This window comes from Haliaeetus albicilla, chromosome 11, assembly GCF_947461875.1.
Source record: "Haliaeetus albicilla chromosome 11, bHalAlb1.1, whole genome shotgun sequence".
Lineage (NCBI taxonomy): Eukaryota > Metazoa > Chordata > Aves > Accipitriformes > Accipitridae > Haliaeetus > Haliaeetus albicilla.
The window spans coordinates 34,353,041-34,365,688 of record NC_091493.1 but is presented as its reverse complement, the minus strand read 5'-3'; the positions used below and the strand labels follow the sequence as shown (position 1 = coordinate 34,365,688).

Here is a 12,648-nt window from a genome sequence, read left to right as displayed (position 1 = left end):
GGGGGGAGATGGAGAAGGGGAGTATCTTTTCTTACAGTGTAGACTGAACCATTAAATTTGAATGTCAAAAAATGAGGTCCTCTCTGCCTATTAAGCCTCTTAAAACACTTATAAGCCTTATTTATGTTTAGTGTCTGTCTAAGAAATCATGGTGAGGACTTTCTTAGTTTCAAAGTGATTTTTGGTTTGTTTGGGCTTTTTTTCTGCATGGGCAAGACCTGTCTGATGGAGATTTGTAAGCAAGAGCTTGCTCATTATGGCTGTGTATTATTTTTATTTTTTTAAGAGAATATATGAACATATCTTCTTTTAAAGAAGAGTTTTAAAGGAAATGGGCTATCTTGTCTTCTAGTTTTTGCGATATTATAAGTCACAAAAAAGATTTACTCTTGGTTCTGTTGTGTGTGTTTTCTGTAATGACTCTGTAGATGAATTAAAGAGTTTCTGGAATCAGTTACCAGAAAGTGAACTGTTATTAACTAAAAGGAAAAATGATCCATCTTCTTCAGACACATAACATATTTCAGGTTTTGCATTTCATTTAAAATACGTAAATGAAGTTACCTCACAAGAGAAGAAAAGCTTTCTTCCTAAAGGTTTAATTGTCCTACTGGTTTGAGCTTATGGATCTACTGGTCTGGATTCATGTTGTCCAGTACTGGGACAAAGAAGGTCTGATATTTCTCAATTATTCTGGTTTGGTATGGGATATAAAACCTTTTGGACATCACAAAGCAACAAAAAAAGTCATAATACTCTTTATCATTTCATTATTTATTTGGCGGGTCACTTTTAGAAGTATTTTCACAACTCAAAAAATAGTATCTCTGCCTGAAAATTTGATTTCAGCTGTCACCTTTAAAAATATTTATGAAATCTGAAAGGAAATTGAGGGTTATTTTTCTCCTTTCCTGACCTTGTTTTCTATATTTGGCAGTATTGAATAATGTATGTATAACTGCATAATCAATTTTGCATCTGTGCTGATAGGCAATTTCATTTCTTTGTCTCCAGTTCAAAAGTTACTTCATCATGATAATACACTGTTGTGTTAGTATGTCTGCATGCATTTCTCCTGACAGTGGGTTTAGAGCGCTTCTTTGGAGCTGGCGGATCTGAAATACGCCCTTGTGCCCTTTTTGAAATAGGAAAAGGCTATTGATGATGGGTCTGGAGATGGGGTTGTCTTTTGGTCATTCATTTAGGTGAAGCTGTGGAAGGAGGATTGAGCCATAATTCTGCAGGGACAGCGGAGCACAACAGGGAATGAATAAGACACTTGGATAATGATAAAGCCTTTGTTGGACCTGGCAAAGAAGCACGCTTGGCTTTTTGAAACAGATGATCACACCTTTGATCTCTTTTCAAGGAGTGGGGGTTTATGTCATGGTTCCAAAGCCTGTGGAAATATTTCTGAAGTTAATCCTCCTGGTGACCTGCAAAAGAAGGGTCGGCTGTTAGATACACCTACGTGCTCGCTGTTCTGCCACCGGCGCTTGTGGAGTTACCGTCAACATCAGTAGGGGTTGCAGGTGCAGAACAGAAATGATGGTTGACTATTCAGGGGTCTCGGATACTTCTTTGCTACTGCTAGTGCAGTTGACATAAATCTTAACCAGTGGCTAGAAGGAAGGGGAAAAATGTCTGCTAGCATATAAACTGGAGCAAAATCAAAGGAGAAAAGGTTACTAGATGAAATATTTGCCACATAGTATACATTCAGATTATATACATCACTGTTAAATGAAGGCCAATTGAAAAATATCAAGTGTTCTTTTAAATAGCAGAACAAAATGTATTTGTATTTATAATTAACATTAGATACAAATACTCCTTTGTGAGCAGATGTGAGCCCATTAGCTTTGATGAAGTTTAGTAAGCTTCCATGGAGTTGAGTTTGGTTCTCAAAACACGTGAACACTGCAAAGAGCTTTGTGCTTGCTTAGTTTTAAGTTTTCTTTTCAAAAACAAATAATAGACAAAGAAGTTTTTCAGTACAGGAGTGTTTCAATTTTTGATACCGAATTTGGTTTTCATATTTTAAATTATACTAGCCAGATATATTAACCAACTAACCAGAGTTTAATGACTAGCCTCCAGAAAACACAACTTAACTTGCTCTTTTTCTCCTTTAAGGTGGTTTCACCTAGAGTCCAGACAAGGGAAGAGAACTAAAGACAGAGGAGAAATAAAGGTCAATATTCAGTTTATGAGGAATAACATGACAGCAAGTATGTTTGATTTGTCAATGAAGGACAAAACCAAATCCCCTTTTGCTAAACTAAAAGACAAAATGAAGGGTCGAAAAAATGATGGGACGTTTTCGGATACATCCTCTGCAATCATCCCAAGTACTCACATACCTAATGCAAACATAGAGGTATGTAGTGGTGAAGTACAGATGAAATCAAAACCAAAAAAACCTTTCCTTTTGGGACCTCAGCGGCTATCCTCAGCTCATTCGATGTCAGATTTAACAGGCTCACATGTCTACTCAGAAAAAATGAAATCCAGCACAGTTGGCTACTCTCATCTTTTCAGGCGTCAGCTAGACTCTTTTGGTTCCGTTGATGAAGGTGGTAAGTAAAACTCGTGACCATTATAATTACAGTTCACTGCTATTAGAGCATTCAAAAGTCTGTTTCTTTAGTTTATGAAGCAATTACAAGGCCAAAAAGTTAAGAATTATTGTTGGCCTGGGTTTTTTTTTTCACTACCATTAGTTGGTGGTAACTCATAACTGCTGTTTCTGAGCATAAGAAATAACTTACATTGGTCATAATTTATGGTAATTTAGCATTTTTCTTCTTATGTCCTCATTTGAGAGTATGTTGTACTGAAGTATTGCATTCTAGAGGGAACTGGAGGCAAAATAACGTCTTGTAAAAAATAATTCTGTTTAAAAAGTTGAAAACTCTCACCAAAGTTTTAAACCTGATTTATACAAAGAACTGAAAATACTTTGCATTGGTCAAGTTACTGCGCAGCAGTAGACTACTGTCGCTTTCTGGAATGGCATACTAGTCACAGCTGCCTTCTTTGTAGAATTTAGTTTTCACACAGGAAACAAAAGTTTGCTGTAGTGTCTACCCATAAGCATTTCTGAATCACAAAGTCAAGGCCATAGCTGTTCTTTTTTGTTTGTTTTTTTTAAATAGCTTGCTTACTCAGCAGTGTTTTGAACTGAGACTCGGTTGCAAAGCTTCTAGACCTAAGCTAAAATGGGTTCTCTGCATGTCATAAGCTATGCTATAGTATCTCGCTGATAATATACTAATGACAGATTGTTTGCAGGGAGTCTAAAATCTCCACATAGAAGGACATTAAGTGTTGATACTTCTAAAATGAACCAGCTTGACAGCACAGTTGATGAAACTGCACTTGAAGCACAAAATGACCCATTTACGAATGTGAGTGCTTCGTTACCCCAAAAATTTGCTACACTGCCAAGACAGAAGAATCCATTTGAAGAAAGCCCAGCAACATGGGATCAAAACATAAGTCTGTTTTCCAAACCTGTTGAAATCAGAAAAGAAATTAAAAAAGAGAAAAAAGAGAAAGTTAGTCTTTTTGAAAGAGTGACTGGAAAAAAAGATAGCAAGAGGTCAGATAAACTTAGCAATGGGGGATCGGACAGTTCTACTGACTTGAAATCACCTAGTGCGTTTGGTGAAACTCATCAGGAGAGTTTTGATTATGATTCGACTAATCCGTTTATGACAAACTTCAAGCCTACAAGCATGTTGCCATCTTCAAGGTAGGTTTTTGCTGTATTTCGATCTGATATCTTGAACATGTTATATAAATGAAAATGTGAAGTGTTGAGGAACACAATCTTTATGCTTTATATACATTTATATCATTGCTTATCTGTTTCTAAGTAAAAGTTATGAACTTTTTATATAGTTTGGTCTTTTCTTACTTCATTTTGAAGTTACATTTATATTACTAATACGTACTCTGAATGTTCTTGGGTACTTGCGTTTTTGGGAGACCTTGTTCGTACTTCAGAATTGGTTCTTACTGAAAGTCTTCTGCTTTCACTGAACACCCATTGCTAATTATTACACTGTCCAAAGTCAGTGTTTTAGAGGGAAAGGTTTAAGTCTAAGGGAAAGATGAAATGGAATAAATAAGAGTGAAGAAAATGTGAGTAATGAACACAAATCCTGGATGTCACCATTTGAGAGAAAAATGGATTTAGGTTCTATACATTAAAGCACAAGAGTTAAAGACCATTCTGTTTTTAAATTGGAGCACCCACATGGGCACTTATCACGCTTGAATTCATTTGGCTCACTGTAGCTTTGCTGAATTCAAGTCACTGCACAAGGCAGCAGTTTATGTGCTAAGCAGAATAAATTAAGTTACAGAGGCTGATAAGAAACTTTGATTTAAATAATCCATTTTAATCTTTTTTTTGTCTATCGACAGTTAACTTGTTTTCCTTAAAAAAACCAGGTGTGTCCCACAGTTTGTTTCCTTTCTGGCTTTTGTTTGCTAGTGAGGAAGATATACTCTTCTCTTTCACCCTCTTTCTTTTGCTCCCCCTCTTCCCTCCCTCTTTCTCCCCCCATACACTGTTCCCAATAGGTAAATATTTAAGCAGATAATTATGTAACTTTTATTCATTTTTTTTCCTGTATATTAATGCCAGAAGTTAAGTCTTTTTTTTTCAAGGTAATGATTAATTTTTATTTAATGACTTAAATTTGGTAGAAATTGAATTTAAAATTAAAATGCTCCAAACTGGAATTTTAAGGTTGTAAAATAAATCACCATTTTAAAGGAAAACATGGCTCTAATAAATTTGCCTTTTCCCTGTCTATTAATTCCTTAATTAATGACACAGTAGTATTTTCTTAAAAAAAAAAAAAAAAAGTAATTTGTTTCTTGTTATCTTGTTTTTTAAGATTTTACAACAGATTGATCTTATTGTATCCCAACTCAGTTTTATTCATAGGTTAGAATGCATGCACCCCTGATTTAAACTTATAATCATTTTCTTAACAAAACTAATCACGGATGTGAATTAGATAAATGAACTGAAATGGAACTGCTATAGAAAAGATTTGGTTGCTAGAAGCTCATGCAGACTTCAATGAATTATCTTCTTAGCGTCTTCTATGAGTCAAGTCAGTTCCTAGAGTCTTAAATAACATGTTTACAGACAGAGTCTTAGAATATTATTTATTTAATAAAGGATTTCTCTAGATTAGAGTAAGGTTAGGTTGTAGCTTAGTTTGTCAGAAGTTAAACTTCCATTTAAATAAGCTCCTTTAAAGAGAAGTAATTTAAATAACAATTAAAATTACATAGCATTTAATTTTTTTTAAATGAAAAAATGTATTCAGGCAGATGCTAGATATAAGTAGTGAAATCTTTTGAAGTTCTTGAATGCAGCAGATCTTGATAAATATAAATCTTTAACGGTAATCATGATGGACTTTTTTTTCTTTATTTTGTAATTAAAAAGCTCATCACAGTCCTCATTCAGAAGGACTCTAGTCATTTGTTCCCCCTCTTTGTATGAGTCTCTTTTACTAGTTCTTGACTTTCATGTAAACATAAACTTTTGATAAGACAAATAGATATTCTGTTATTTTCAAAAAGCCAAAAATAGTAAACATTTTGACCTTTTCTAGAAGACAGCTGTTATGGAATAATATCTATCACGCAATAATTTAAGTTAGAAGCTCTCAGTTTTTATATGCTCCAGTATTATGTTCTGTGAGAATCTTTTAGAATAAGTTCACTTTCTTTCAAATGTATCTTGTACAATTATTTTCTTTTGAAGTAGAAACTAATACAAAATGTGCATATTTAATAAGTTTACAGTTTAAGTTTACCTTTTATCTGTGGAGGATTTGTTGAATAGAATCCATTTTTAATTTTTCAAACTAGTAATACTGTGAAGAAAGAATTGTATAAATCTGTGGGCACAAAATAAATGAGGTTGAGTAACAAATTCAGTATGCAGAAAGCATACGCAGGGAATTGAGACTGTGAGTTGGTTTTTATTTACTTAACATGCTATTAAGCTCTTTTGGATGGATACCATTTCCACAAGTAAACCAGGCAGTATCTTTTTATTAAGGTGTGTCCAAAATCAGTGTTCTGGTGTGAATGAGGAGTTTGCTCTGCAGGTGGATCTCCCAGTTAACCCCACTTAGCTAAACCTTTGTTTGAGTGATGGAACGGTCCTGGGGCATGTGAACTGGATTCCTGTCTGATGAAACTCAACTGAAAGGAGCACACTGTAGCCAGAAAAGGGTGGTCAGTCCATGGGACCAGGCTGGAGATAACGCAAAGTGGAAGGAAAAAACCCCACAGCAACCCTCTTTTCCCACCCTCAAAAAAAATGACCAAACCCAACTCCTTTATGTGCAGAGTGTGAAGGTCACGTTCTCGGCACCAATGAACCTATGTCTTTAAAGTTAGTGCGAGTCTTTTCAGCAACTTTGGTGAGCTTTGGGTCAGGCTCAAGTGCATCCTAATTAATTGTGTTTGGTAATGTTGACTAAGCAGTAATGATGTGCAGGACAGCAGCTCATAACAACATCACTAACTGATGGCTAGGTGAGTTGCAGAACAGAGCTGCTGAATAGCCATTCCCCCAACCAGTTGTTAAGTGCTAACTGGCTGTGTGCATACTCTGTCACTAATTACTCTTATTTGCTAATTAAAAAAATGAAGATAAATGCATCTTCCACATGTTTTTCAGCTGCTGATACAGAAGATGTAGAAATGGTTCAGCAACAGTTACAGGATGGTTTTTTCCTAAAAGCAAGAAGTATCCCAGGGTTATTTGAAAATTATTATTTACTTTTATTACTACTATTTATTATTGTTATTTCAAGAAGGTTTGAGAAGTATTTTGGAAAAGCAAAACAAAACCTGCCTGGTTTGTGTATAATACTAGTTGTCAGGAAATCACAAAATATGGACCCCTAATTTCTATTAACCTCTGCTCTGGCAAAGGCTTGTTCCGTGGCTTTGGCTAAATCACTTAGTCTCCCTGCTCCTGATCTGTAAAATGGGGATGATATTTTGTTACCTCTTACAAATGCTGAGTGTATAAATTAGTATTTTTTAAGGGTTTTATAGATACGGTATTACAGTATTACATAAGTGTTAAGATTGGGTTTTTTTATTGTCTGGTGTAGGTGTAATATAGATATTTATGAGCTGATTTCTTGACAATTTAAAAATGCTGCAGTCTCATAGTGAAACAAGAAACGCTGTTTCTGCAAATATTGCAAAACCTGTTAGCTCCAGAGGATTTATATCGTACAACCAATGAAGAATTTTTAAGTGCACAATAAGTCTGGTATTTTTAGCCAGCATTTACCAATGATAGTTTTGTCATTGTACTTCTTAATCCACTGCTTTGAAACTTTTACCTAATATTATCTTAAATTGCATTCATTCTTACAATTACTGCTATGGTCATGGCTCTCAAGAGGTTAATTTGCAGTCAGGAGCCACGTGGATTTTGTATTGAACACAGTTAAAGAAATTGAGGATACTCCTGGAAAACAAAGATTTTTTTGTGCCGTGACCAAACCTTATGCATCATTTCTCTGAAATTGTTTGTGTTTAGGAAAATACACTACAGTAGGCTAATAAACTGATGTGAAAATTTCTCAATTTACACCACTTGACAAGTGCTAAAAGAAAAGCATCTTTAATTTTAATGTGTTAGTAGGACCTTTTTAGAGAGATTGTACAAGTTATTAACAAGGTCCTCTGAGACAGGAGACGGGTAATTAACAAGACCTACAGAAAGAGAGTTTAGGTAATTAACAAGATCTTAGGCACTGGACAGAGGGAAACAAATAGTCCAATATTTAAAGCTGACAGGTTGTTACTAGTCTGATCAAATTCCAGATCTGGGAAACTGAATTGACAGGTGTTTGGGAACTTTCTAACGTTATATATATAACATATATACATAGACACAAACAATATAACTGTGTGGCTGTGTATACATATATGTACACATATATAGAGAGATGCATTAAAAAAACCTTTAAAAGTAGCACTTTCCTGACCTAAGTATTGTTAAACTCAGACAAAAGAAGATAAAGCTTGTGCCTACATACCGGTTACACTTTATCTCAAGTTCTGGCAATAAATATGTTACATTCTAAACAATGTGGAAGATGGAATAGTGGAGGACAAAGAAACATGTATCTTCTTAGGATTCACTGTAACAATTATGAATAATGTTAATATTTATAAAATTAGTTATTGGTCAATTGGAGCATAAAATACAAAAATATTTTTTAATTTTTTCTCTGTGTTCTTTTACTGCTTCAGCCTTTTTCAAAAATTGCAACTCAAAAAACCCCCAAACAACCCAACCTTTAAACTCATTTCTTTTGCATCTTTCTGCTTTGTCTGTCATTTCCGAATGTGGTTATTTTCTTCAGCCTCTCTCCCCCATACTGTCATCACACATAGCCATTAGAGCTGCCTGCCTCTCCAGTGTTGCCTCTTCCAGACAAATCAGTATCTGCAGTTTCATTTTTCCCAATGGATGCAATGTTTGAAATAAGCAGTGTCTCTGCATTTTGATGTGTTCATTACTAGATTTGGAAAAAAACAAACACTGAGGTGCCATGAAAACATGAGGCTCTTGATAACTGTGATGTGTTTGGATCATGTGAAATTGTTAAGTCTAAAGAACAGCTGATGTCTGTTACGTTTCAGCAAATATTAGAAGTTTGTGTGTGTGATGGTCAACCAGTTGGAGCAGCTTTTGCAAAATCATGGTGTTACCCTGACTTTCTAGGTTACTGCTTGTCAGTTGAGCTATGTTAGTAGAGCAGGTGCCTGTCTCTAGTCAACTGCAGTGGTAAAGTAAAACCTGTTAACTTATCTTCACTATGGTTTAAGCTATTAGTGCAATAACTTCAACATCGTCAAAAGATAAACGGCTGTTAAATGGTTTCGATCTCGCCTGTTGCATATGATGTGCCTGAGGCATAGTTACTGGCCACAGCTCCATTGGAATGAACCTGAGACATTGCCTGATCAAAGCAAAGGGTTGTAATGGCTGTGTATTTCTTTACCAAATAGGTCATCCTTTTCCAGTGTACAATACAACTCACTATTTTTAATTTTCATATGCCTTGTTCAGAAATGTTAATCTCTAAAAAGTTTATTATTGTGCTTGCTAGACTGTTCCGACATTTTAACATATTTTTTTTCCTCTGTTAGTCAAAAAATGACATCAAGTGAACTATGCTATTTTCAGAATCTTGTTTCCCCTGTCAGTGTTAGCATGTTTTATTTTAAGAACAGCATACTTCTGCATTGCTTTTCTTGAAATGAAAGGATTTTTTTCAGTTCTCTACTGAAATTTGACTAGACTTATCTCTAGTCAACTGTGTTTATCTATAGTCTAGGTAGAATATTGATAGACTATGACAGTGCATTAATTATACTGTAGACTGTTAATATTTGTTAATTCAGTGTGGTAAAGCTGTCAGCAGAGCATTATTTCAACAAAACAAATACATTACGGGTACATGAGAGGTAAAGGGAAACTACAAAACGAACAGAAGTCATGCAAGGATTCTTAGTCTGTCCTGCCAGGGCTGTTATCATCCAATTTAGAAAGATCACCGCATGTGATGAGAGAATAATGAAATCTTTTGCAAAGCTACTACAAAGCAATGGTCACAGTATTTGGGACATTACTAGAGTGGGTTGGAGCAATCAATTCTGAGAGAGATATTGTAGAAATACTTAGTATTAATCTTGACTTTTGCAGACTCTTCACCAGCAATCACTTACTCCTAATTAGTTGTCTTAGGAACATTGTTTTGAAAGTTCATCCTGCTGGCTGCATGACAAGATTTTTTTCAAGCTGTCCTTGTCTATTGGTGTACATTAGGGAATGTGAAATCTTTTCTGAGTGGATGCACGAGGCATATTATCTGTCCCATGGGGAAATGCACTGCCTGTTCTATTTTCTTTTAAGAGAAAAATAATTAAATAGTTATACTCAGTTTCTTTATTAATAAATGCAGAAACTATGTAAAATTAATGAACTTTTTTTTTTCCCTGTTTCATTATAAGAACTAAGAATTAGTGGTATTTTTTTAAGCATTCAAAAGTGGTTCTGGAAGTTTCAATATAAGATTTTACTTTAGGGTTCTTTGATATTTTTGGTTGACTTATAGATCTCTAATAGTAGGGTCTTCTAGTGGAGGTGCTGGCACAACTTTTAGTATAACAGTTCTTTAGTGGTCTCTTGAGAATAAAACTTCATTAGTTTTTTAGCCATAGCACAACTGCCTAGTAAAAGGAGGAATATTTATATGCTTTAAAATACTAACTTTTTATGTAAAACTGTTGTTGTTTGTTCCCAGAAACTTTAATTAAAATTCAGTTGAGTACACTCTGTGAGATCACTTGATTTTAGAATGTCTTATAAGTCCTGAATAATAAATGGATTTGCATGACTAATGTGTCCAGTGGTGTGCAAGTACAAGTGCCATTGTTTTAAGATTCTTAAATTTTTGGAAGGAGAAGGCTAGCGTTCTGGAAGAGCTTGTGAATACAGCCCTGTATGCTTCTGCTTCCCTTGATCTGTCTCCAGCAGTATCAGACACCTCAGAATTGGTCACCAGCCTTTTGTGGATCCAAATTCATGTCTGTTTTCAAAATGAAGGTGTTTATACATAAAGCCAAAATTTTGTAAAATTTTTCAAGTTAACTGAAAGTTTCTGTGCTTCTATATAGTTGCATTGTCATGTTTCTACTGTGCTAAATTTGAGATATACGTGAGCAACAAGAGAAAAGGCAACTTCCTTGAAGTGCATGTTGTTGAGGACCATTTTCAAGCACCATATTCTGGAACCATAACTTCTTTATCTCATGGAGCCTTCTGCCTTCTTTGAAGGGCTCCACAGAGTGCAGCAGTATACTCGTGAACAGATCATTTCCAAAGTAGTCTATGTAAAGAATATGTAACTGGAGAACAAACAATTTGCAAAAGAAGTGTGTCTTACATTGAAAGTTCAGGATTTTTCATCCAGTTTCTTAACTCTTGGCCTGAGACTTTATAGTAATATTAAGAAATGGAGTGATAGCAACAAAACCTGATACTCTTTTTGTGTCCTCCTGGGGTTACACAAACTCCAGAAGGCCTTGGAGCATGGCTTGACAGCAGGACAATTTATATAGTGAAGTGTCTTAAGTGATGTTCCCCAGAATCTGATTGGGAAATAAATGGTAATACGCTTACTCCATACTTGCTTAGCTGCCAGACGTGACAGTCATTCCTTCTCAGAGTATAAAGTGATGTCTGCATTGCCAGGCACAGCAGGCTAATAATATTGTATGGAAAGCTAAGTTTCTGAATTTCATTAACTGTGATTTTATTCATTTCTTTTGTGTTTCTAGTACGTTGGTAATAACTTAAATTGCATCCTAATATTTCAAGGTTTTGATACGTTTTGTGAGAATCCAAAGAAAAATGCATAAGCAATTGTCGTGGTGTAACCCCAGCCAGCAACTAAGCACCACGCAGCCGCTCACTCACTCCCCCACACCCAGTGGGATGGGGGAGAAAATCGGGGAAAAGAAGTAAAACTCATGGGTTGAGATAAGAACGGTTTAATAGAACAGAAAAGAAGAAACTAATAATCATAATGATAACACTAATAAAATAACAACAGTAATAATAAAAGGATTGGAATATACAAGTGATGCACAATGCAATTGCTCACCACTTGCCGACCGATGCCCAGTTAGTTCCTGAGCATCGATCCCCACCAGGCCAACTTCCCCCAGTTTATATACTGGGCATGACGTCACATGGTATGGAATACCCCTTTGGCCAGTTTGGGTCAGCTGCCCTGGCTGTGTCCCATCCCAACTTCTTGTGCCCCTCCAGCCTTCTCGCTGGCTGGGCATCAGAAGCTGAAAACCCCTTGACTTTAGACTAAACACTACTTAGCAACAACTGAAAACATCAGTGTGTTATCAACATTCTTCCCATACCTAACTCAAAAACATAGCGCTGTACCAGCTACTAGGAAGACAATTAACTCTATCCCAGCTGAAACCAGGACAGCAATGTAATAATCAGTCCAAAGACCGAGAAGTAGGAATAGGAATGATATTTCAACTCTAATGGAAAATGAACATGGTAGAGCTTTGCTAATTACCTGTACACAGACGTTCCATATTAAAGGATAAAACCTGAAAGCTCATACTGAGCTTATTGGTGTAATGGATATTTTACAGGATGTCAAATTAGCGTAGAAGATTTCAATAGTTTGAATAGTAATGTTTAATGTAAATAACCTAGTTTTAATTTCTAATAATATATAGTACGATGATCATATAACTAATATGAATAGCAAAAGATAAGTAAAAAGCTTTTGTTCCTTAGGAAAATATGCTTTCCATACAGCATAATTTAGGAGCCCGATTGCCATTCATTATGTTGTCAGAGTAAATGGTTCAGGCACTAAAATGTTTAAATCAGTTATAGGAAGGATTTTTTTAAACATTGTTTTAATCTCTAGGCATTTAGAAACTAAATATTTAAGCAGCCACTAGACCTAATGTTTGAATTTTTAACTACTATCACACTTCAAAAGACAAAATTACAAGCTCCAGTCATAA

General features: G+C 35.3%; 1 protein-coding gene across 6 annotated transcripts in view; it reads left to right on the top strand.

Annotated features, from left to right (window-relative positions):
- Window positions 1–12,648, top strand: part of RAB11FIP2 (RAB11 family interacting protein 2) — a 62,347-nt gene that overhangs the window by 9,807 nt on the left and 39,892 nt on the right. For all 6 annotated transcript variants that reach the window (XR_011326922.1, XR_011326924.1, XR_011326921.1 and 3 more), the window contains exons 2-3: window positions 2,137–2,579; window positions 3,295–3,757. Coding sequence is in view for 1 of the 6 variants with exons in the window: in XM_009918329.2 (XP_009916631.1) it covers window positions 2,137–2,579; window positions 3,295–3,757 (906 nt within the window). In the remaining 5 variants the exon portion in view is untranslated. The remainder of the gene's footprint in view (window positions 1–2,136; window positions 2,580–3,294; window positions 3,758–12,648) is intronic.